General features: G+C 33.5%; 1 protein-coding gene across 49 annotated transcripts in view; it reads right to left on the minus strand.

The window, feature by feature from the left end:
• The window catches only part of C1H14orf39 (chromosome 1 C14orf39 homolog), a 259,890-nt gene that overhangs the window by 56,524 nt on the left and 176,050 nt on the right, over window positions 1-27,316 (minus strand). For 24 of the 49 annotated variants that reach the window (XR_014820192.1, XR_014820159.1, XM_084982555.1 and 21 more), the window contains 12 exons: window positions 26,115-26,302; window positions 25,976-26,018; window positions 24,241-24,361; window positions 23,197-23,294; window positions 20,382-20,515; window positions 19,561-19,634; window positions 14,663-14,748; window positions 14,514-14,572; window positions 12,267-12,328; window positions 10,531-10,682; window positions 8,653-8,791; window positions 5,309-5,366 (listed from right to left, as the gene is read on the minus strand). Coding sequence is in view for 42 of the 49 variants with exons in the window: in XM_084982555.1 (XP_084838681.1) it covers window positions 5,309-5,366; window positions 8,653-8,791; window positions 10,531-10,682; window positions 12,267-12,328; window positions 14,514-14,572; window positions 14,663-14,748; window positions 19,561-19,634; window positions 20,382-20,515; window positions 23,197-23,294; window positions 24,241-24,361; window positions 25,976-26,018; window positions 26,115-26,302 (1,214 nt within the window). In the remaining 7 variants the exon portion in view is untranslated. Of the gene's footprint in view, window positions 1-5,308; window positions 5,367-8,652; window positions 8,792-10,530; window positions 10,683-12,266; window positions 12,329-14,513; window positions 14,573-14,662; window positions 14,749-19,560; window positions 19,711-20,381; window positions 20,516-23,196; window positions 23,295-24,240; window positions 24,362-25,975; window positions 26,019-26,114; window positions 26,303-27,316 lie in introns of those variants that run through there. The other 25 variants (XM_084982587.1, XM_084982508.1, XM_084982506.1 and 22 more) reach the window with 12 other exon arrangements.

Genomic DNA, 27,316 nt, shown 5'->3' on the forward strand with positions numbered 1-27,316 from the left:
CCATAAAAAAGGATGAAATAATGCCATTGCAACAACATGGATGCATCTAGAGATTCTCGTACTAAGTGAAATCAGAAAGACAAAGATAAATACCATATCACTTATATGTAGAATCTAAAATATGGCACACATGAACCTACCCACAAAGCAGAAAAATACATACAGATATAGAAGACAGACTTGTGGTTGCCAAAGGAGAAGGGGGAGGGAGTGGGATAGGCTGGGAGTTTGGGGTTGGTAGATGCAAACTATTACATTTAGAATGTATGGGCAATAAGGTCCTGTTGTGTAGCACAGGCAACTATAACCAGTCTTGGGATAGAATATGAGGGAGATTAATATGAGAAAGAGAATGTATATATGATTGGGTCACTTTGCTGTACAGCAGAAAGTGGCACAACACTGTAAATCAACTATAAAATAAATAACCAAATAAATAAATGGATCATTCATTAACCTATTATGACCAATTAGATTTATACCTGGGATGCAAAGATGGATTGATGTGTGCAAATCAATAAATGTCACATCACATTAATAGAATGAAAGAAAAAATAATAGGATCATCTCAATATTTGCAGAAGAAGCATTTGACAAATTCAACCTATTCATGATAAAACTTTTCTAAAAATCAGGTATGGAAGAAACTCATCTGAACATAATACACATATTAAAGGCCATATACAATAAGCCCTCAGCTACCATCAAACTCAGTATCAAAAGACTGAACAAGTTCAGGAAGAAGACGAAAGTGCCCTACTCTTACCACTTCCATTCAACATAGAATTAGGAGTCCTTAACAGAGCACTCAGGTAATAAAAAGAAATAAAAGGCATCAAAATTGGAAAGGAAAAAGTAAACTGTCTCTATTTACAGAGACAGAAAATCCTGAAGACTCCACCAAAAAACTGTTATATCTAAACAACAAATTTGTTAAAGTTGCAAGATACATAATAAACATACAAAAATCAGTAGCATTTCTATACACACACAACAAATTATTTGAAAAAGAAATAAAGAAAACAATCCCATTCATACCAAAACAATTAAATCTTTTGAATAAACTTAACCAAAGAAGTGAAAAACCTCTATTCCCAAACCTATAAGACACTGATGAAAAAAGTTGAAGAAAAAAATAAATGGAGAGGTATCTCATGTTCATGGATGGGCAGAATTATTAAAATGCCAATACTACCAAAATCCACCTATAGATTCAATGTGATATCAAAATTGTAATGGCATTTTTAACAGAAGTTGAAAAAAAATCCAAAAACCTATATGGAACCACAAAAGAAAAGCCAAAGCAATCCTGATAAAGAACAAAAAGGGAGGCATTATACTTCCTGATTTCAAGCTATACTATAGAACTCTAGTAATCAAAACACAGTGGTACTAATATAAAAACAGACAAGTAGATCAATGTAACATAACTTAGAGTTCAGAAATAAACCCAAGCATACATAATTAACTAATATTTGACAAGGGAGCCAAGAATACTCAGTGGAAAAAAGACTCTTCAATAATCTGCTGGAAAAACAAGATAGTCACATGTAAAAGAATGAAACTAGACCCCTATTTTACACCACTCACAAAAATTAACTAAGAACAGAGTGAAGACTTAAATATAAGACAAAGCACCATGAAACTCCTAGAAGAAAATACAGGGAAAAAAAGATCCTTGAAAAGAGTCTTGGCAACAATTTCTTTGGATATGACACCTAAAGCACAAGCAACAGAATGAAAAATAAATGGGATTACATCAAACTAAAAAGCTTCTGCACAACCAAAAAAATAATCAATAATGTAAGAAGACAACTTACAGAAATGGAAAATATATTTGCAAATCATATAATCAATAAAGGGTAATATCTAAAATATATAAAGAACTCATAGAACTCAATTAAAAAAACAAATAATTCAATTAAAAATGGGAAAACATGAATGGGCATTTTTCCAAAGAAAATATACAAATAGCCAACAGGTACATGAAAAGATGCCCAACATCACTAGTCCTTGGGGAAATGCAAATTAAAACCCTAATGAGATATCATCTAATACCTGTCAGAATAACCACCATCAAAAAGACAAGAGATAACAAATGATGGAGAGGATGTATAGAAATGGGAACCCTTATGAACTGTTGGCAGGATTATAAACTTGTAAAGCCACTATGGAAAAAATATGGAAGTTTCTCAAAAAATTAAACATGGAACTACTATATGAACCAGCAATTCTACTTCTGGGAACATATCCAAAGGAAACAAAAATACTAATTTGAAAAGACATATGCCACCCCATCTTCATAGCAGCATTATTTACAACAGCCAAGACATGGAAACATCTAAGTGTGCACAGATGAATGAATGGATAAAGCAGCTCTGAAATATCTAAATATGCATACGCATATAATACATGAGTACAATTCAGCTATAAAACAGAAAAACCTGTCACTGACAACAACAGGGATGGAGCTTCAGAGCATTATGCTAAGTGAAATAAGTCAGACACTGTATGATCTCACTTATAAACAGAATCTTTAAAAAAAAAAAAAAGAAGAAGAAGAAGAAGAAGAAAGAAAGAAAGAAAACCAAATTCACAGAAAAAGAGATCAAATCTGTGATCACCTTACCTGAGGTGAGGGTGGGGAGAGGGGAAACTGGGAAAGATGGTCAAAAGGTACAAACCTCCAGTTTTAAGATAAATAATACAAGGGATGTAATGTACAACATAATGACCATAGTTAACCTGCTATGTGATATATATGAAAAAACATTGAGTAAATCCTAAAAGTTCTCGCGACAAAGAAGAAAAAAAATTTTTTTATTTATATTTGATGAGGGATGCTAACTAGACTTAACTGCAGTAATCATTTCATAATATATGTATGTCAAACCATTATGTTATATACTTTAAATTTATACAGTGGTGTACGAAAATTTTATTTCAAAAAAACTGGGGGGGAAACGTTCTGGAGTTTAGGAGGATTAGGAAAAGTCAGGGAGGGAAGATACGAATCTGGTCATCACCTGTTTTATAATACTTGAAAATAATGAAGTGAATGAGTGTCAAGTGAGAGTGTTAAAGGGAAAAATGTAAATAGATTTAATATTTTAGATGGCAGGCATTAAAAGAATGTCTACAACTGGTAGATTTATTATGGTCTTGTGGCATTTAATAACTATTTATGATAATTTCAAAAGTTATGCCTCATCCGACTGAATTTCCAGATTCATATATAAAATTTCCTTTTTTCACTTAGGTATGTAACATAGCTTCTTCAATGACACTTCTAACTCTTTGTCAATCTAAAATTAACTTCTTTAGTCTTTCATATTTCAATAAATGTTAATTCCACTCACAGTTATTTATGTCAAAATCTTGGCATCATTCTCATTTTTTCTCTTAATCCTCACATCCAGTCTATAAGCAAATCCTTACAACTCTACCTTCAGAAAATTTAATCACAAAAATCTGATTTCTTCTCACCACTTCCACTGATATCATCCTCATAATTATAAGTGCTCAACTGTATTATTTTAGTAGCTCCCTGATTTCCCCATGTTTCCATACACTCTGTTCTCCATATAACAGCCGAGCAACTCTTTTAAAATCTGTCAGATCATTTCAGTCCTTGCTGGAAACACTCCAATAGTGTTTCAAACAGAAAAAAATACCCCAAAGTTCTCAATGGTCTAAGAGCTCTCCCTCCAACCTCTCTGATATAATTTTCTACCAGTTTTTCTTTCCTTATTTGATTCAAATTGTATCATTTGAGCTGCTTTTCAATGAACATGCTAAGCATGATCCCATCTCGAGGCCTTTGCACCCTGCTGCCTAGAACACTTATCCCCCTAGCCTGTATCTGTACATCCTTCAGGTCTCTGCTCAAATGCTGTCTTTTAGCACTGCCTTATCTGACTCCCTTGTAACACAGCAACCACCTTCCCAATCCCAGTACTCCCTATTAATCTTACCCTGCTTTACTTTTCTTCATAATACTTACTCCACAAGTAAGCAGAATTAACAATAAGCCTGTGCTAATCCAGGCCCACCTAGAAGAATGACCTTGGAGTCCAGCTCCTCAGAGCACTGTTTTCTTAGAAGATACAAAATTAAGGTAAATGTAGAACCGTGTCTGTCTAGTCTACTGGATGGGACCACATCTGAATTAGAGGAGCTCTGAGTTAGTATACGGGTCTTGAGCCACATGATTAGAATAATATTGAAAGACTGGTGGGAAACTGAGGCTACAGCTTTTGTGTGTCAATGTGACCTGTTGGCACCATGCCTTTTGCCATAGCAGTTTTACGTGTCCCATGTGGGTGAGTAACAAAAGATTATTTGGGTTAGCTGGCAGGCCTCTCAATGAGATCAAGATGCTGAACATTCTGTTAATTTCCTATCCTGTATCTTTATATAAAGCTAAGTAAATCTAAGGCTACCAAATCACACCCATATCAACTGTTGCTTAGTTTATAACCTGACATATAATCATTTATTTGTCTATTTTCAGTTTCTCCCACTAGAATAAAAATTCTATGAGAACTTTGCATTCTTGTCCACTATTCTATCACCAGAGCCAAAAGTATTACCTGATATAAAATATACTATATATACATACACATATATTTCTATGTTGAATAAATAAATTACTCAAGGGATAAAAGAATAAAGAAGATTCAATAAAAAGCACCAGAGAGATAAGAACAAATCTAAAAACTCCAGAAAGATGGGACTAGTCAACTGTATCAAATGCAGCAAAGAGATTGAATATGACAATAAATACAAAATACTCATAATGTTTGATAATTGGTAAGTCATTAGCAGAACTGGAAAAAGCAAGTTTTGGGAGAGTAGTGAAAGAAGAAGCTAAATTGCTAAAAAATAATAATAATAATTAGTGAATGGTACAGAGATAACAATAATTTTTAAAGAATCAGAGTTCCCGTCGTGGCACAGTGGTTAATGAATCTGACTAGGAACCAGGAGGTTGCGGGTTCAGTCCCTGCCCTTGCTCAGTGGGTTAAAGGATCCGGCGTTGCCGTGAGCTATGGTGTAGGTTGCAGACGCAGCTTGGATCTCACGTTGCTGTGGCTCTGGCGTAGGCTCGTGGCTACAGCTCCGATTAGACCCCTAGCCTGGGAAACTCCATATGCTGCAGGAGCAGCCCAAGAAATGGCAAAAAGACGAAAAAAAAACAAAAAAGAATAAACTAAATGCCTAAATAAACTAAACTAAATAAACTAAATTAGAGACAAATTAAATACAAAGGGTGAAGTTAACATATAGCAAACTTCAAATCACTTACCAATTTCTTGTTGTGATGAGAGAGGATTTAAATTTCCTGCAGAATAATGTTCGTTAAACTGAAAAATAATTTCCATTAACTATTACTCATGACATCAGTAGAACAGTAAGTACAGCAATTATATTAGTCTCTAAAGCTTACTTCATCTAATAAGCATAACTAGAGTAGAAAAATGGCAATCTTCTATATAAAACATAACAATATTATTATACTTAATAGGAAGTCTATCTTCAAAACTATCTTTGCCAGATTAAAGTAAGGCTTATTGACTTTAACAATAAATAAAATATTAATAGGCAACATATACTATATTTAGGATACTTCCTACTTTGGAATATTAATATAACCTAAAACTTTAATTAACTGTTTTATTCTGAAGGCCTTTAACAAATCAGGTTATCAGTACTGCTTTCCCAACTATAAAAATAATACAAAGTTTGATAGTTTCATGTCAGTTCAAATGAAATTTTGCTGTCAACACTGTTTTGTCTGTAAAACAGGCTTTTTAAAAAATGAGATAAGGAAACATAGTTTTCTGTCCTCTTTCCTTTTAACATTGTATTATGAGCATTTTTCCATGTCACAGTTATTCCAAAACCTTATTATTCTTAAGGAATTTTAATATTCCTCCATATGGACATGCCATATAAGTTTCATTCTTTTGTTTTAAACATTTAGGTTTTTCTATTTCTTTTTCTAATGTAAATCACAAATAAATACTATGATGCACATATTTATATTTCTTTAACAATTAATACGGACATATATTTTTCCCAGAGATTTTTTTTTTTTTTGCCGGACTTGCAGCACATGGACGTTTCCGGGGAAAGGACTAAATGTGAGCCTCAACTGCAACCTACACCACAGCTGTGGCAAACCAGATCCTTAACCGACTGGGCCAGGCCAGGGATCGAACCTATGCCACAGCAAAGACAACACCAGATCCATAACCCACTGCACCACAGTGGGAACTCCTCCCAGAGATTTTCAAATCACTTGAATTTCTTTTTCTATGAATTGATCTATTCACCAAATGTACTCTGTCCATGTCTTACTAAGGCAGTAATTTTAATGGTACATTTAAGCACTTTACATATTAAAGATCTTAATTCTTTATCATATTATTATAAATATTTTATATCACATTATTATTTTGCTTTTAAAGTTTAACATAAAATTTTGTAGGTAACCAAAGCCAAACCCTTTTTATTTTCTTTTGGCTCTTCTTCCATTGTTTTATGCCTAGAGAATCCTTCCTCCTTTTAAGATCTGATAAATAGTCACCTTTATTTTCTCTGAAATATTTTATGGTTAATATTTTAAAATTTAATGTACCTAAAATATCTATTGGTGTACAGTGTAAGACAAATACCTAATTTATCCCTGCTAATTTGTGGTCTTAGCTATATCACATTTCAAATTCTTTTGTTTCAAGACATGATTGCCCATGCCATTGATAAATCTATCAATCCTTGTAGCATTATCACATTTTGATCATCCTAGGTTTACAGGTTGTTTTAATATGCAGAAAGCAATGTTTCCCCTTACCAGTCTTCTACTTCATAATATTCTCTTATTATTGTCTGCTGTGGCTATAGTAATTTCTTTCTTTCCTAATATAGGTAAACTGTCGTATCTTTTTCTTTGTTAATCAAGTGAGTTTATAAATTTTGTCCATTTTTTTTTTAAAACCAAGTTTGGCTTTGCTAATTTTCTCTATTTTTTGTATATTTCACTGAATCCTTGATTTTCTTATTTTTTAATTCTACTTACTTTGGGTTTACTTTGTTCTTTTTTTAGCTTTCAAAGGTGGGACTTTAGGTCACTGATTATAGACCTTTCTTCTTTATTAATTTAATTATTTAAATGGTCAATTAAATTATTTAAAATTATTTTGCTCTGGTTTTGGCAGCAAACTGCAATTCCTGATATGCTATATTTTCATAATTCATTTCCAAATATCTTCTAATCTCTCTCATGATTTCTTCTTTCATCCATGGCCTAAATATTAAGGACTTTCCTAATATCTTATTGGTTTCTAATTTAATTCCAATGTGATCAGAGGACACTCTTTATGATTTCAATCCTCTTCAATTTATTAAGAGTTATTTAAGGAGTTCCCATCATGCCATAGCAGAAACAAATCTGACTAGGAACCATGAGGTTGTGGGTTCGATCCCTGGCCTTACTCAGTGGGTTGAGGATCCGGCATTGCTGTGGGCTGTGGTGTAAGTTGCAAACATGGCTCGGATCCCACACTGCTGTGGCTGTGGTGTAGGCCAGTGGCTACAACTCTGATTCTCCCCCTAGCCTGGGAACCTCCAAATGCAGGGGGTAAGGTCCTAAAAAAAAGACAAAGACCAAAAAACAAAAAGTTATTTAATGGCCTAGAATGTGTTCTATCTTGGTGAATTTACCATTAGCACTTGAAAAGAATATATGTGCTGCAGTTGTTGGATGTGGTGTTCTATAAAAGTCAGTTAGGTCAAGAGGGCTGATGGGGTTGTTCAGATTTTACATAAGATCTTTCTTGATTGTATTGTCGAATTCTATCAATAGCTAAAAAAGGAGTCCTAGAAAATCTCTGAATAAATTTGTATTTTTGTATATTTCTCCCTTTGATTCTGTCATTTTTGTTTCTGTATTTTGAAGCTGTTATTAGATGCATACACATGTAGATGAAAAGATCAACTAGTAACCTGAAAATTTTTTCACACTGAGAATATGTGAAATTCAAACAAATTTACTTTGTTTTTAACTAAAGCCAAATTAACTTTTTTTTTTTTGTCTTTTGTCTTTTGTCTTTTGTTGTTGTTGCTGTTGTTGTTGTTGCTATTTCTTGGGCCGCTCCCGTGGCATATGGAGGTTCCCAGGCTAGGGGGTGAATCGGAGCTGTAGCCACCGGCCTACGCCAGAGCCACAGCAACGCGGGATCCGAGCCGCATCTGCAACCTACACCACAGCTCACGGCAACGCCGGATCGTTAACCCGCTGAGCAAGGGCAGGGATCGAACCCGCAACCTCATGGTTCCTAGTCGGATTCGTTAACCACTGCGCCACGACGGGAACTCCCAAATTAACTTTGAAATTGACTTTAATTGCAATTTAAATCATTGCTATCCTAAGATTCTGTTTTTATGAAGAGCTATCAATTTGAGGAACCTGAATTTGAAAACAAAAAGACAATGGGGGAACTCTGTTATTCTATTAATACTCAGATTATTTTCAAAAATTGCTTCTGTTCTATACTCTGTCCCAAGACAGTTTGGTATTAAAGAATTAAAATTATTTGAAATTCCAGTGTACATTTTTTTAAGAAATAAAACTTTAGCTTCTCACATTACCTGATGTGATGGGATTTCTGAATCAAATATAGAAGAATCAAATAAATTCAATCCAGGCGATCCAGAAGTATAACTTGTAAAAAAAGAAAATCCAGAGGATTCCTTTTGTGTTTGACATTCAGTAGTTGTATTTTTATTTCTGATACAGAGAAATAAGAAATCGTCAAAATGCTAAATACATATCATTAAATATTGCAGACTAGTAAGCACCACAGGCAATAACAGAGAGGTAAGAATTAGCACAGCAGGAAAAGGGAGGAAATAGTTATTGAAGTGATAAGACTGTGAATAAGAAAACAAACCTATGGGCTTGGGTGGAGAGTAATATTTTTTAAAGTAGCATAATCAATTATGAAATGAAATAATGAATTCCTACTGAGGATATACTGTCAGACACTAGTCTATGTATTTATATCATCATTAATTTAGTTATTCCTTACAATAGCCCTATGAAATAGGTACTATTATTATCACCTCCATTTCATAGAAGAGGATTTTGAAGCATAGAAAGATTAAATGATTTGGTCAAAAGAATGTAAGTGCCTTTGGGATTTGAATGCAACAATACAGATTCAAAGTCCAAACTCTTAACCCTAATGCTATACTGTCCTCAAGATCTTGAAAGTAGTCACAAAATTTTAGTCTTAATGAGAAGCCAGCCATAACAGATTGTTTCATAAGGGAGTTAAACTATAAAATGATTTGAGAAAATAATTAGTTAAGACAGTATATAACACAGTCACTAAAAAGCATCAATTCTGGAGGCAGAACTGTCTGGGTTTCAATCTCAGCTCTGTCACTGATGAGCTGTATCATCTGTGATTCTGTGTCCTCATCTATAAAATATGGATAATAATGTACTATGTCTCATAAAGTTGTTTGAATATTAAAGTAGCAATATTTACAAAATACTTACAAATAGTGCTATTAAGTGTTTGTAAAATATAACAGAAGTCTGAAGATACTTCCATAACTATTGCCATGACCACTATTGAGTTACTTTACAGATTTGCTTTCTTATCCATAGAGAGAGGTTTTAGTATACAACTGCCACATCTTTTTATGGTTTTCAGATAATGAGTTCCACTTTGAACATGCTGTGTTTGAGTCAAGAGCATAATATTCATATACAAAACTCTTACTAGCAATTTAAAATACAGAGTAGAACACAGGTGAGAGATTCTTGATGAAGTGAAATCTGTTTGACATATATTTTAGGAAAATCTCAAGGTTCAGTATTAAGGAAAAGACTCAACTAAACAAAAAGGTTAAAAGTAGCATTATTTTCTTGGCTATAAACTACAGTCTATGGTTTCCAAAGTTTAAAAATGATGTTAAAGATATTTATGCCTACCAAGATTAATTAAAAGAATGGCAATTCTTGCCATAAAACTGACAACATTAAGGAAAAATGACTGCTGGAACATTATTCAATGATATCCACAATCTACCAAATGTGATATTAACTTTTTTGCTTGACATTTAAAATTTTTCCCTACTTTTTTTATTCTTCAAAAACTCTTAAGTCTTGCACTATTGAACTTGTTAAGTGCTCATGACCTATGCCACTTCAGCTAAATGTTTCAGGGGAAATGGGGAAGACGATCTATGAAATAAGATGACAATGTTAATAAGTGTTCCAACACAGAGGTAACAGGTACATAAGAGTTCATTATACTAGTCTCTCTCCCTCTCCTTCATATATTTGAAATATTCCATAACAGTCTATGGCCATACTACCCTGAATGCACCTGATCTCATCAGAACTATTCCATAATAAATTTTTTTAAGTTATAGGGATTAGGCATTTTACTATTCACATCAATTATTTATAACTCAATATGTAAATTCTTTAATTATAATTAACTAAAATCTTACATTTCAAATGAGGAGGTTTCAGGTAATTTCTCCACAGATTCAGGTATTTTCACAGCTTCAGCAGTCCTTAAAAATAAGGGAATTTCAGGAGTTTGTGAGAAAATCTCAGCACTTTCTTCTACTGGCTTTCCAAAATGTTCTGTATATAAAACCTGCAAATCCAAAGTAACAGAAAACTATAAAAATGAATGATATTGCATTAATACACAAATGTAAAAATGTGTGAGACTGAAAATATCACATTAATCTATGTTATCATTTCATAAACAAAATAAATAAGAATAATTGGTAAAAGTAATACCAAAATATGTCAAAAAATAGGAAAATAATTATTTTTAATTTTCTATTTTTTCTTTCCAGCTCTATGTCACCTACTCCTACCTGAAAAAGTAACTGATAAATGAAACCTATTCAGACTGATGAAGAACAATGGTTACAAATAATTTTTCTTCAAAAATTTCCATATTGTGCTCTGGGTCAAGATTTGTTTATGCTATTCCCTTGAAAGAGAAAAGCAATCCTACTCTTACTGGTTATGTTCTCTGCACTTTTTGCCCTTATAAGTTCATTATACTACTTTCTCTGAAAAGATTTAGAATTTGAATACTAATCTTCCATTATATCATTTGTTATCTAGGAATATGATTTTTCAAATATGTTCATTACCAAGTGCCATCACAGAAACAATTTGGATCCCTCCATCAAAAAATTAAAATATGCTTACCAGTATTTCTTTATAGCAGGAGACTATTGCTACTATTAAAAAATATTTTGAAGGTATTTTGGTGTCTGCCTTAGCAAATCAATCTTACCAAACAAAATTGTTTTCTTCAGTCATGATTTAGTTGTTGTGCTGTCAATATACATATTGCCAATTATTAATGATGACTTTTTTCATATACTTTCATGTAAACTTTTTGTGTCTTCGTTTTTAAATCTTTAACTCCTTAAGGAATTAAGAAATTCCTTCCTATCTTGAATAGATGTTTTTCTATTTTGCCATCTGAAAGATTTATACTTTTGCCTCATGCATTTAAGTCACAGCTACTATTTTCACCACAAATTAACCTCTTCAAACCTCTGTAACATCACAGCAACCTGACTGCCAAGCTAATAACTTCTAGACCTCACATAAACAATCTTCATTATACTAAATCTGAAATTAAAATGGAAACAGAATACTTTATTTAACTTAATTTTTATTTTTCCACTGCGTCCACAGCATATGGAAGTTCCCCAGCAAGAGATCAAATCTGAGCTGCAGCTACAAACTATACCATAGCTACAGCTACTCTGTACCTTTAACCCACTGCAATGGGCCAAGAATCAAATCAACGTGGCCACAGAGATAATGCCAGATCCTTAACCCACTGCTCACAGCAGGAACTCCTGGAAATAGAATTTTTTTTTTTTTTTTTGTCTTTTTGTCTTTTTGCCATTTCTTGGGCCACTCCTGCGGCATATGGGAAGATCCCAGGCTAGGGGTCTAATCGTAGCTGTAGCCGTCAGCCTATGCCAGAGCCATAGCAACGCGGGATCCAAGCCGTGTCTGCGACCTACACCACAGCTCACGGCAATGCCAATCCTTAATCCACTGAGCAAGGGCAGGGATCGAATCCGCAACCTCATGGTTCCTAGTCAGATTCGTTAACCACTGCGCCACAACGGGAACTCCCCTAGAATATTTTAAATTGAAATATTCTGCTTAGAAATTAGAAACCAAACATTTGACTTACTTGTGAAGTACATTTTGATTCTCTCAATTGTCTTACTGTCCCTTTTTCTCCACACTCAGCATCTATTTGTTACATGAGAACAAACTATTTTTTTCTTTTCGTAATTTAATTGTAAATAAAACATATTAGTCAACATATGAAACCATCAATATTTAACTGTTCTTGTTCTACAAAGATTAAAATTTTATATAGTTCAACCTAATTAATAAAAATAAGGGAATAAAATCTGCATGAACGGTTTAACAAAAAAAAATTACAATGTGAACATCCATGTAACCACCACCTAGGTGAGGAAATGGAACATTATAAGTTGTCCAAAGGCCCCATATTCCCCATATCCTCTTCCTTAGTGGTAACACTATCCTGACTTCTAAGATAAAATCCTGATTTGCTTTATATAGTTCTACTGACTGAGCAATATATTTTTGTTTTAAAATATTATATGATGAAATAATTGTTCTACATTCTTATCAACATTTAGTTTTATCAGACTTTCCAAATTTTGCTAAACTTATGGGATAATGATAATCTTGTGTATAATGGTAAGCTTATGTACAATAATATCTCACTGTGGTTTTATTTTCCAGTTAACTGATTTGCTGAACATTTTTTCATCTGTTTACCTGCCTCAAATTTTTCCTATTTAAGGTGCCTGTTTGTTTATTTTTGCATATATTTCTAATTGGGTTGTCTGTCTTTCATTTCTTTGTAGAAATTTTTAATACACTTTTGGAAACTAATCCTTTGACAGTTTTAAGTATTGAAAATATATCCTCCTCTTGCCTCCCATTCTTTTTATAGTGTCTTTTGATGAAAAGCAATTCTTAATTTTAATATAGCCAAGTTATCACTTTATCTTTTATAACTGGGCTTTCAAATTTTTTTAAGAAATTCCTTCCTATCTTGAATAGATGTTTTTCTATTTCATCATCTGAAAGATTTATAGTTTTGCCTTACGCATTTAAGTCACAGCTACCAAAATTAACCTCTTCAAAAGATAGGCTTGGAGATTGTTGAAAAGAATCTTTCCTTCTTCCAAAATAATTATACATCTTCTTGGGTGTAAAGCTTCACCATATATGCTCAGTGGCAGCTAGGACTATGCCAGATATATGCATTTCCCCACATATCTGTATTAGGGGGGGTACTCTTCCTAGAGATTAGCTATTCCTCCCTTGTATAACACTCTGTCAGTCTAGCATATCGAAAGGATTTTAAACAGGTGGAATAGATCACCTGGGAAGATAAAATTCTTTTTTTCAGAAGAAAGAGGGAAAAATATCCATTTGCATAAAATAAGCATATTGTCTTGGTCGAATCTTATATTTAGAGTGATAGGTATAGACTCATAGTGTAGCATATGACCATTCGGAATATGCACATATTTAAAGAATTTTTATACTGCCAGAATGAGTCATTTTTCAAATTTCAAAATAAGTCAGTAATCCACATGCTATAGACAAGAAGACATAAAGACTTCCATATAGCCTAACGAATGGAATAATTACTATTTGTTACTGAGCTACCAAAATATATATGTGTGTGTCCCCATATGATGTATTATATATATTTACATATACACATTTGTCCATAGAGAGAATGAAATAGTATTTTCAAGTGTGCATCAAAGTTCCAAAAGCTAGTTGATTCTAGGATAATGAACTCATACATATATATTCTATGACCTTTCTATGATTTTATTCAAAGAAAATAATCCAAGGTAGGAAAATATTTATATAAAACAATATAGTAGTATTATTTATAAAAGCAAAAAACATGGAAATAACAAAATATTCAATGTGAGAGAAAGGCTAAACAAATCACAGCATATCCATGCAAAGACATATTACACAGTCAGCAAAAATAAAATCTATTTAATGGCATGGAAAAATATGCTCAAGAGTATATCAAGTGGAAAGAAAAGGATACAAAATGATATACACAGTATGCTTCAAATTTGAATGAATAAACTAAAAGAACAAAACAGATATGCATAGGAAAAACATGTATACATATAATAGTATGTTTAGGATCAGTTACATCTAGGTGGTAGTATTTTTGCTTCTTTTATATTTTTCTGTTTTCCAAACTTTCTATAATAAAATGTATTTGTTTTATATTTAAGAAAAATGTATTTTAAAACCAGGTATGCACAGCAGTTAACGAGAGATGCAAAGAACCCAAATAATTTATTTGACTAGTATAAAAACCTGATATAACTTTTTACTCCCACTTCTTAGCAAATACCTGTATCTCCTTTTTCCAACCACTGATTGCAATTTGACTGTTTCTGTGGGGTTAACAATCTAAAATACAGTAACCAAAAGTTTTATATTATTTACTGAGTTGATAAGTTATTTCAGAAAGTAAAGAATTTTCTTATTTTTAAAGGTTACCTGAACTGCATAAGATTTTGTGAACTTTTAAAAGCTGTAATATGTGAACATTTTGAGTGGCTATTCACAGCTGAGTCATTCACTACCTGAACAAAAGAAATTAAGCATTAGAATTGACTACACAAAACAATAAATTTTTTTGCTTGCCAAGGATACTCAGGGTTCTCCAAGAACACTGTCATCCTCATCATCATCACTTATTATCAACACCAACTATACACATTTAATGAAACCACTATATACAAAACATTAAGGGAAACACTCAAAAACAAAAAAGATTTAAGACTCTTAAGGAATTTGATGTTTTTGACATGTACAATAACTATGTTTGATAGTATCTGTATGATTAAGGTAAACAAAATTTTTTCTTCCTTATTCATGACACATAAAGTGAATCTTACTATCTTCTCAACTAATTACCTGATTTATATGTCTGTCTATCCTCTCAAATTGAATACAGGAAAGGAAAACAGTACGTTAAAAGATTAAGGCCTGTAATATTTCATTTTTAACTTTAATTAAATTGTGTTTAATGGCAATATTTAAACCACTGCTTTACTGATTTTTGTACTGTTTGTTTCAGGTCTTTCATTCTCCAAGTCACACATTTTGAACAGTTGCTGATTTTCCTTATTTGACCAGAAATTAAAATACCTTTAATAGATAAGTTTATCCATTTATTTTTGTTATGACAGCCAGTGATCTTAATTTTGCCATCTTATTGTGCTTTTTGATCTTAAGAAAAAGACTCTGTCCCTAAAAGAACACGTCCCTTAAAGAATAAGTGTTTTTACTGTTTTAATGTATATATCAAACAATATACATGTTGGTATATGGCACCTGATACAAGTATTTAAAGTATTTGTTTAGAATAGGTGCCAGAAGTGAAACTGCTGAGTGTGAGGTTTTTTGGTTGGTTGGTTGTCTTTTTAAGGCCGCACGCATGACATACGGAGGTTCCCAGGCCAAGGGGTGAATCAGAGCTGTAGCCTTTGGCTGACACCCCAGCAACTTGGGATCCAAACCTTGTCTGCTACCTACACCACAGCTCATGGAAACACCAGATCCTTAACCCTCCAAGCAGGGCCAGGGATCAAACTTGCATCCTCATGGATACTAATCAGATTCCTTTCCACTGAGCCATGACAGGAACTCCTTAGTTTTATTTTTAATGAGTACTGTGAATCAGTCTTCCAAAGCAGTTGTCTCAAATTATACTCCCACTATTATTAACCTCACTAGATATTATCATTATGTCTTAATGTCTACAAATCTAATAGGTGAAACCAGGTATCTCATTGGTTTAACTTCCATTTCTCTGTACTTCTGAGGTTATGCATCTTATGTTTAGTGACCCCTTGTCTTTCTTTTTCTATAAGCTGACTTATCTTTTGCCCATTTTATTGTTTTCTAAATTAATGTGAAAGAATTACTGTGTATTTATTTATATATCATACTTTCCAGATTCCCATCTACTAAGTGACAATTCTGTCAATATCTTTTAACTTTGTTAGTGTCTCATGCCATACAAAAGCTTTTTTTTTTTTTGCTATACTCCATTGATCAATTCATCTTTTCTTGTACTATGCTGTTATAATTACTATATTTTGATAACATTTAAAAATCTTTTGGGATGATGAAAATGCTCTGAAATTTGACAGTGGTCATGGTTACACTATCTTGTGAATATACTAAAAACCACCGAATTGTACACTACAAAATGATTAATTTTATGGTATGTGACTTTTATCTCAATAATAAAAGTTAAAAAATAAACATTTTGGAGTTATCTTGTGACACACTGGGTTAAGGATCCAGTTTTGTCACTGCAGAGGCTCAAGTTGCTACTGTGATGCAGGTTCAATCCTTGGCTCAGGGACTTCCACATGTGATGAGCGTGACCAAAAATAATATAAAATAAAATAAACATTTTGATATTTGGTGGCAAGAGTCTCTCTAGCATTCTTTTAAAAATATTTACTTAAAATCATGTATTAACATATTTAATGTAGTGAATCATAGATTTTTTAAAATGCTATGGTGACAGCTAAAATAACCATCACCGTATTTTTTTTGGAAAACCAAGATTAGTCATAATATATTATTCTTTTAACATTACGTGCAGGAGTTTCCATCGCAGCGCAGTGGTTAATGAATCCAACTAGGAACCATGAGGTTGCGGGTTCAGTCCCTGCCCTTGCTCAGTGGGTTAAGGATCGGGCGTTGCCGTGAGCTGTGGTGTAGGTTGCAGATGCAGCTCGAATCCTGCGTTGCTGTGGCTCTGGCGTAGGCTGGTGGCTACAGCTCCGATTAGACCCCTAGCCTGGGAACCTCCATGTGCTGCGGGAGTGGCCCAAAGAAATAGCAAAAAAGACCAAAAAAAAAAAATTACAGTGCAAAATTTGATTTGCTAATAACTTAATTAGATTTTTACATTTATGTTCATTCTTGAGAAAAATGTACTATAGTTCTTATTTTCTTTCACTACCCTTTTCCTTGCTATCTAATGGATTAGTCATGTATAAGCTGTTGGACAGTTTCCAACTTTTTCTATACTCTGGAGTTTTTTGTATAAAAAGATTATTTAATCCAATGGCTCTCAACTAAGAGCCACTTTGCTTCTTAGGGGACATGTGACAATGTCTGGAGATATTTTTTGTCATAATTTGGGGATGAGGTGCTATTGGCCTCTGGTGGGTCACAAGACGACTTCACAGCAAAGAATTACCTGGTCCAAAATTTCAAAGTGTCACAATTGAGAAATTCTGATTTAATTCTTACAGATTTGGTAAAATTCAGCTGACAAATTGAGTCTAGTGTGTTCTGAAGGGCATGTGGGGCAGAAGGAGAAGGGAGAGAAATAAAGAAGAAAAGAGAGAACTAGACATTTATTTATATTTCATTTTCACTTACATTTTAGTTTTTTCTAGACTATTGATCTGTTTTATTCATGGTTTTCTTTTTCAGTCTACTAAGCAATTTGTATTGTCCTAATTGTCCATCTCACAAACTTTCAAATTTACTGCTATAAGGTTTTATGTAATATCCTCTTAGGACTTAGAAAAGATTTCTTCTATAGGTATAATGATAAGCTCTTTTCCCCTTTTTTATTCTTTTCCTTTTGGGGGGGGGGACTTCTCTTTTTTTCTCTGTACCTGCTGAAAGTTATTAGCTTTTGGCTATATTAATGAGCCCAACTTTAAAATTTCATTAATTTTTGCTTGTCTCTGTATTAATTCCTATGGTCTTTGCATTTATTATTTTGTTTTTGTATTGTGAGTTGAGCTTTTCATACTTTGAAGTTTTCATACTTAATGCTGAGGTAGGTTTTTGTTTTTTTTTTTTTTGTTTTTTTTTTGACCATACTCATGGCATATGGAAGTTCCCAGGCCAGGGACTGAATCCGAGCCACAGCTATGACCTGCACCACAGCTACAACCTACACCACAGCTGTGGCAATTCCAGATCCTTAACCCACTACACCAGGCCAGGGACTGAACCCATGCCTTAGCAGCAACCCAAGCTGCTGTGGAGAAAATGGTGGGTCTAATGCAGAACCTGCTGCACAACAGTGGGAAGTCCAATTTTTTTTTTTTTTCTTTTTAGGGCTGCACCCATGGCATATGGAGGTACCCGGGTTAGGGGTCTAATCGGAGCTGTAGCCACTAGCCTATGCCACAGCCACAACAACGTGGGATCCAAGCCACGTGTGCAACCTACACCACAGCTAATGGCAACGCCAGATCCTCAACACACTGAGTGAGGCCAGGGATCGAATCTGCAACCTCACGGTTCCTAATGGAATTTGTTTCCTCTGCACCATGACAGGAACTCCCTGATGTTCAGCTAATTTTAATCTTATTTTTGAATATGTTTGTTTTCAAATATAAATTTATCTGTGAGGACCAATTTGGCCACATTTCACAGATTTGGATTTATAGTATTCTTTTAAATAGTTATTACATTGTATTTTGATTTCTTCTATAACCCAAAAGTAATTTGAAAGTATGTGAATATCCTTCCTCTCAGCCAAATAGTTTTTTGTGGAGAGGGCTATCTTTTTGTTTAACTTGTATTTTTTTTATGGTTGGTGAAGACAGATTTTGAGATATCTTTTTTGTTCTAGTAAATATTCAATTTAGGTGAGTATGACAAACAAAAATTTAACTGAATTCTGTGTATGCTGGCCACAGTTTGCTAAATGTGTTAGACCCTCTATATTCTTATTTTTCATCTATTTGATTGTTCCTGTGACAGAAACTGCCAGTTTTCTGTCCTATCCAAAATCCACATTCCCTTTATGTTCTAATTTTTAAAAAACAAACAAAAAAAATCCATCATATTTCTCAACCTCTCTGCAGGTAGAGGTAGCCATGTTACAAAGTTCTGACCAATTAAACACTAACATAAATTGTTTAAGGAGCATCCAGGAAAGATCATTTAAAATTACGATGACTTCTTTCCTGTCTAGAAGGTAGATATGATGGTATAGTTGTAATGGTTAGCTTTTGACCATGAGACAACTTTGAGGTAAAAGTTTAAGCATTAAGGATAGCAGGAAAAGAAAACACTGATGCAACTAGAGAAATGATGACACTGTGGAGATAGTGTCACAATTTCCTTCCTCAATCTAATTCTGTTTTTCTCTTTTACAAATGTCTTACATTTTTTGGTCTACTGGGTACAGTGATTGGTATTTTTAAGTATCTTTTATTGTTAGAAGAGCGAAGTCTACAATACATGCTCAGGATGCCATACTGAAACTCTTTTAATTTTTAGACCCTAAGATTGTACTAATGGCTAATTTAATGTATCTCACATACACATGTCCTAAATGTGGTACATTAAGTATCTAATTTAACTACACATTTAATTTGTACTATTAAAAAAATACTTACCTGTGTATCACTTTCTTTTTGTCTGAAGTCAATATTGGCAAGTTTTGACCACTTCCCAGAACTTTCTTCTTTATCTAGGTTATTAAATTGTACAACTTCAAATCAATTTCAGTGACAGAATCAAATCTCATGCCCAACATTTAACCAAACCTTGTAATTTAAAAAAATCAAGTTACAAGAACATTTAATTTAAAATACAGAATTATTAAAGTATTACATAATCTTAATTCCTCACTATACAATAGTTATAATAACTATGAATGTAGAATGAAAAGAGCTGACAAAAACTACATCTTTATACTGGGACTTGATCTTTATAATGGGGAACCAAAGAACAGAGAGTTGTGATATTAAAGACTGGGGGAAGAAAAATAGCCAAAGTAATTAACCTAATACAATGCAGTTAATCTAATCTACATATCCACTGAATGAAACATGATTCAAATGTCTCAGTGACTAAGTCACAAATGCCATTAACCTAAGTCTGCTACCCACTTTAATCACACATACTGATAATACAACCTCTCAAATAAAAACTATATAATTATTATTCTTCCTCTGGTAGCAGTAAAACCAGATAGAACATTTTTTGAAATATATCATGTGAGTGATTTCTTTCTCAAAGAGAAAAATATTATGTACAGGTGGCACATCTTGTTTTCTCTCAGAAAGAATCAAAGTGGCACTTTACTAAGTCTGTAGGTATCCAGTACTGTTTGCTCTTGCTTACACCAAATGATAACTAAAATTGTTCCTTTATAGTTTTCTTTTATGTGTTTGCAAAGAAAACTATGTTTTTGAATAATAAACATATACTGTACCTTTAACTCTTGGTTCTGAAGAATGCGTCTTCACTGGTCTGACTAATTTCTGAGATTCGTATGGAAGAAATAATTGACTGTTGGGAGGGGTTTTGTTCAATATAAATACATGTTGTTCATCTTTTTCAAAGACTCTAAAGAGAAGAGTGAATTATATTAAACATTAGCTAAGTAAAAATTAATATATTTTGAAGCTATAAGATATATTTACATTATTATATAGTTAAAAATCCTCAATTTGCAGATAATAAAACCAAGTTCCAGAGAATTTAAGAAATCTGCCCGATATTATTAAATTGCTTACTAGGGAGTTCCCATCGTAGCGTAGCGGAAACCAATCTGACTTGGAACCATGAAGTTGCAGGTTTGATCCCTGGCCTTGCTCTCACTGGGTTAAGGATCCGGCATTGCCGTCAGCTGTGGTGTAGGCCGCAGATGCAGCTCGGATCTGACGTTGCTGTGGCTGTGGTGTAGGCCGGCAGCTACAGCTCTGGTTAAACCCTTAGCCTGGGAACCTCCATATGCCATGGGTGTGGCCCTCAAAAGACAAAAAGACCAAAAAAAAAAAAATTGCTTATTAGTTTTACAACTAAAACACACTTTTCCTGATTAAGTCCAGTGTTTTCAATGCAACACACTCTCAATTTTAAAGCATAATCATTTTAAAAGACTTTCTAAATATGGCAAAAAAAACCAAAACAGTATCTGTAAATAGCATGCTTTAGATTTTGGAGTACTACTTCAATCTTTTTTTTTTGTCTTTTCTAGGGCCATACTCATGGCATATGGAGGTTCCCAGGCTAGGGGTCTAATTGGAGCTGTAGCCACTGGCCTACGCCCCAGCAAAACAGGATCTGAGCCTCATCTGCAACCTAAACCACAGCTCACGGCAATGCCGGATCCTTAACCCACTAAGCGAGGCCAGGGATCGAACCTGCACCCTCATGGTTCCTAGTCAGATTTGCTAACCACTGGACCACGAAAGAAACTCCATACTTCAAACTTTAAAAAGCTTTATTCAGAAACAAATTAACCAGCATGAGCAGATATCATTAAAGAAACATTACAATCATATACGGATCTTCTTTTTTTTTTTTTTTTTGTCTTTTTTTTTGCTGTTTCTTTGGGCTGCTCCCGCGGCATATGGAGGTTCCCAGGCTAGGGGTCTAATCAGAGCTGTAGCCACCGCCCTACGCCAGAGCCACAGCAACGCGGGATCTGAGCTGCATCTGCAACCTACACCACAGCTCACGGCAACGCCCGATCCTTAACCCACTGAGCAAGGGCAGGGACCGAACCCGCAACCTCATGGTTCCTAGTCGGATTCGTTAACCACTGCGCCACAACGGGAACTCCTGGATCTTCTAAGTATATTATTGGAAGAATAATTTCATTGAACTTTTCCTAAATTAAATAATTTAAATTATTGTTAAAATAATAGTTAAATAATGATAAAAAGTATAAAAATGTGGAGTTCCCATCATGGCTCAGTGGAAACAAATCTGACTAGCATCCATGAGGATGCAGGTTTGATCCCTGGCCTTGCTCAGTGGGTTAAGGATCCAGCACTGCTGTGAGGTGGTGTAGGTCACAGACGCAGCTCAGATCTGACACTGCTGTGGCTGTGGTGTAGGCCGGGAGCTACAGCTCTGATTTGACCCCTGGCCCAGGAACCTCCATATGCCATGGGTGTGGCCCTAAAAAGACAACAACAAAAAAAGCATAAAAATGTAACTAAAATAACTAGTTACATAAGTTTTCAATATAGAGAATTTTTATATTAAAAAGTTATCAATAAAGTGAAATTCTATACCTTCACCTATTTGTCTAATCAATTTCATTACAAACGTAAAGACACATTATCCTGGATGTGAGATGTGGGAGTAACAGTATCAATAAAATAGCAGATCCAAGGAAATAGGATATCGGAATTAACTTAGGAGAAGAGTGTGTTGAAAAATAAGAATAAATAGTGTAGCCTGAGAAGAGGAATCCAAGAATGAAAAAGGCTACAGGCAAAAATAGAAAAAAAAAAAAGTTCATGAAAAACAGCAATAGTAATACATCTATTTTTCTGTCACACAATAACAGGAAAAAAAATCAGTCTTCTTTTAAAATGTCTCCATGACCTATGTCTATTTTATTACCATTTGGATGAAAGAGAACAAAACATACGATGCCATAGATTCAGTAACATTTTGACTCATTTTCACTTTCTGCAGCAAAGGAGAACTGGTCAAGATTGTAACAGGGTGATAAAAGGCAAACATTGCTGCTCCCACAATCTTTCCTCTTGTTTTACTTCTACTGGTGACCCATAATGGAAAACTAGATGAAAGGTACAACTGAGAGGTTAAAAATAGCAAGTGGGTTGCTACTACCCTATTTCTTCCTATTACCCTAAATAACAAGCAGATTTGAATAGAAGTCCATAATATTTAAAGGTGTAAATATTTTTCATAAGAAATGAAGAGAAAATAGCATGCAAAATAAATGTTTATAGATACTATGTAAATATAAATGACTTAGGATAGAATATAATCAAATTTTAAATGCACAGTATCTGTTGACATAAAATTTCATTTTAAAGTTTACCTATGGAGCTCCCACTGTGGCACAAGGGGATCAGTGATGTCTTGGAAGCCGCTGGGATGCAGGTTCAATCCCCAGCCTGGCACAGTGGGTTACGGATCTGGCTTTGCCACAGCTGTAGCTTAGGTCATGACTGTGGCTCTGATCTGATCCCTGGCTGGGGAGCTCCATATGCCCCAGGGGTGGGTCAAAATGAAAATAATAATAATAAAATAAAGTTTACCTATACCTTTCTTTCAATTCCTTTCTCTTTTCTACATTTTTATTTTTTTCCTCTGGAGTTTCCGAAAGATTCTTCATTTCATAAAGTCTTGCAATATGCTAAAAAGAAAAATGACAAAGCAAAATAAAATAATTACCTGCAAAGCATTAAGGAACATATGCTTTATCTTAACTAATGAATATGATTTTTTCTACATAATCACAAGATTTTTATCTTTGCTAGTACTAGCTATCACGTAGTAAAAGCTGCTAAAACAGAGTCAAAATGAACACTAAATCATGCTCCTTTTATTTTTCCTTACAACTCAATTAGAAAACCTAGATTTCAATGAACTTCCAACTTCTTTGAAAAGGACAGTTAGAAGCAAAGGAGACTGATTCCCTACATAGAGATAGTTACCATATATTTAAAAGTAAGTAGCATTCACTTTCTTCTCATTACTAAAATGCTATTACCGTTATTTGGACTCTTAAGCCTATAATGATAAATATACCACCTTTAATACAATTTTTGAAAATTTTAAAAATCAGCTGTTTAATTTTTTTCTCAAAATTTGGAAGTGATTTTGATGGGTTTTGAAAGCCATTTTTCAACATATGACACTAAAAATGTATTCCAGAAAATATCACATACAGTCAATCTTAAAACTAAACTAGTTCTAAACTAGTTCTAGCTGATTTTTATAAAAGAGTAGTCATAAGTTTTATCGATTAAATTCTTTAAACCATTTACTCTCTAGTACTCTTTTTTGACAACAGTGCTGTAAGCACTGATAATGCCTTTAAAAACCTACTATTAAGCTACATCTTGTTCTTTCCTTATCTTCTTTCCTCAGTACCCAAAGTTAAACTATTCCCTAAACTCAGAGGTGAATATGCTCAACATTTAAAATTTTGGCTCCAAACGTAATGCGAGGCAAATAAATTATTGTAAGCTTTTCCCCATATTGAGGCTTTTGAGAAATAGCTCTCCTAAGACTGTCTTCTAACACACCATTACACTTTTACATTAACACATACATTAGAAACATAACAAAATATATACCTGGTTTAAATAATTAATTTCTATTTCCACATCATCTACTTCTCTCTTCAATTCAGATGAATTCTTGGAAAATTTGTTGGCATGTTTAAGTATATCTTGTGTTTTACATCTCAAATTAACCCTTTTATATTAAGGAACTATGTTATACAATAAATTTCACATTTATAATGTATGTACTATATCAGAAATAATTAGTATTATGTAACATTATTTATGTATGTCATACAAGCAATATTAATAGCAAGTACCTGAAAGTAGCATTACAACTAGTACATTTGGCAACATTTGGCAAACAGACAAATATAATTTACTCTTTGTCTATGTAAATGTATTGAACTTAAAAATAACACTTCATCAAAAATGTGCTACAATTTTTTCTTTCAGTTAAATATTTTCACAGTGTGTTTTTAACTTTTTACCCAAGTTCATCATGTCATTTGGCACAATGAACGTAATTGATTTAGGTCCAAATTTAACTTTCTATGTTTCCATTATTTATTTGTTCCAAAGTCAATGTTAAAAATCCACTCAATTTCCCTTTTCTAGCTGTGTAAAGTTTATCAGTGCACTCTATAGAACTCGAAAGAGAGCTAGATCTTCCATCTGAACTTTCTGCCTACACTGGATTTATATCCAACTTCAAGTAGAGAAGTTCTCAGCTATTAATAGACAGTATGCATGATTAACAGCTAGTACAATTTCCTAAGTTACTCTACAATCCATTTAGGAGAGTTTAAAAAGAATATGACAGAATATAAAATTTCAGATGAATGTTATTTATGCTATGTTGTTATCAAAAGTATCAATTCAAAAGTTTAGATATAGACATTTAAATCCTAATCTTCAATTCTCCCTACCTCCATTACCCCCTTATGTTTGTCATGCAATCTTATATCTCATCCATCTCTACATCCAACTCCCCAAATCCCTGCTGTGCCTTCTGCATCTACCAACCTCTGCCTCCTCTCACTGAGAAGTTAAAACACAGATGGGCAGCAAATGAACAATTAAGTACAGAATAAGCTAAAACCCAAACATGGAGAGAGAAAACAGCAAAGGAGTTAAAAGGATGATTTAGGATGAAGCAGAATGAAGCAAGGTAGAATGGAGGGATAAAGAAGACTTAGTACAAACAGTGGAGTTATAATCTGATAGGAAAGCATATGAAGGATTGTGGAGATTGGAAGAGGATTAAAGTTCCAAGTTCATCATCAGGGAAGATCTCCTTGACAAACAGATGAGACTTATACCAATTAAGAATTACTTAAGCATCTAATACAATGCCACTGTATTAGAATTACTTGTTTACATGTCTGATTCCTCTACTAAACTGTGAGCTCATTATAAGCTCTATATCTTGAGTATAGCCTGGCACAAAGTAGGTACCCAATGAACTGTGACTCACCTCCTTGCCACCTTCCATCCTAACAAGTAATAACCAATTAATTTAACTGAAATTCTTCTTTGGTAACACAGAGTAAGGTGACTTTTTCATCAGTTTGGTTGCTAAGATATGCCACTTATACCATTTTATTTGGATTAAAATTACTTGCTTCTGATGACATGCACATATATGGAAAATAATCCCATGTGACCTTTAGAGTATTCTCTAAAATTTTTTAATTAAATAAAAAGCAAATCAATGTGATTCTCATAGGGAAACACAGTAACAATTAAAATACAGAAATAATACTTATCTAATAAAAATTTTAAGTAGAAATATTACTGTGGATACATATGTAAGGTCCAACTGGTAAGTGATGGAAAGGGAGCAGGCACTGAAAAACAAAGTAATATTTTAGACTGATTTATTATACTGTTTTCATTACCTGTTAATGAAATGTTACTAATACAGTATATAAAAACATTAATACCTAAAAATTCCATAAAAATAGTTTCATTCATTTTTAGTTGTTCAGTACATGCCAACACTCTGTTTTTAATTTCTTCATGTTCCCTTTTCTTCTCATAATATTCATGTGAAAGGGGTGTTTCTGAGTATTTTATCTGGTATTGCTTCAAAACATCTTTATACTCACATAGATAACCATGGTACTTTTTTCTGTTAAAATTAAAGAAATGATGTCAATATAATGAAAGTATATCTAAAAACTTTCTAAAATCACTATTAAAGTCTACTAAATTACGCATAAAAGATGCATCAAAATTTACTTATTCTTGCTTCCCTCAATAATGTTTGCCTTTCAAACTTTTAACTCCATCATACTTTTCAATTCTTTACTCTTTTCTTAACTACCTGGGTTACTCACACCTTAATCCTCTTCAATTAAACTTGTACTCCCATCATTCTAATGAAACTACCCTTCCTTAGATCATCTTGATGATATTATTTGTCCAATTTAGTGATCTCTTTTCAGTTCTCATCCTAAACTACACTGCAAAACCTGGTTCTTTTGATGACTTCCTGACTCTCTATTCTCCTTGAGTTTTGTATCTCTGTTCTTCCAAGCTCAGCTACCTCTATAACTATGCTTTTAAATCTTCAGTTTTCTAAGCTAAAAATATCACATTAGAAAATTAAAATTTTTAATTTAATTAAAATTAAAAGACGCATGCATCCTTACAGACACTGCATTCAAAAAGGAGACAGTGAAAATACTGAATTAAGAGCGAACATGAAAGAATTAAGAGTGGATATGAAGAGTAATGCATATTGCTTTATAAAGGAACTAGGAAATATAAAGGGGAGCCAAGAAAAATTGGAAAATTCATTTGCAGAGATGCAAGCTGAGTTAAAGTCACTGAAGAGCAGAATGAACAATGCAGAGGAACGAATTAATGACTTGGAAGATAGAACAATGGAAATCACCCAATCAGAACAGCAGACAGAAAACCAAATGAAAAAACAGGAAAGCACTGTAAGATATCTATGGGATAATATAAAGTGGGCCAAACTATGCATAATAGGCATTCCAGAAGGAGAAGAAGAAAAGGGGATTGAAAATATATTTGAAGAAATTATGGCTGAAAACTTTCCAAATCTAAAGGATACTGATATCAAGATAGAGGAAGCACAGAAGGCCCCAAACAGGCCCACATCAAGACATACTATAAT

This window comes from Sus scrofa, chromosome 1 (genome assembly GCF_054392235.1).
Source record: "Sus scrofa isolate SSC_HxYL_T2T_F1_AM1 chromosome 1, Sscrofa_HxYL_maternal_Yorkshire_Landrace_v2.0, whole genome shotgun sequence".
NCBI classification, from domain to species: domain Eukaryota; kingdom Metazoa; phylum Chordata; class Mammalia; order Artiodactyla; family Suidae; genus Sus; species Sus scrofa.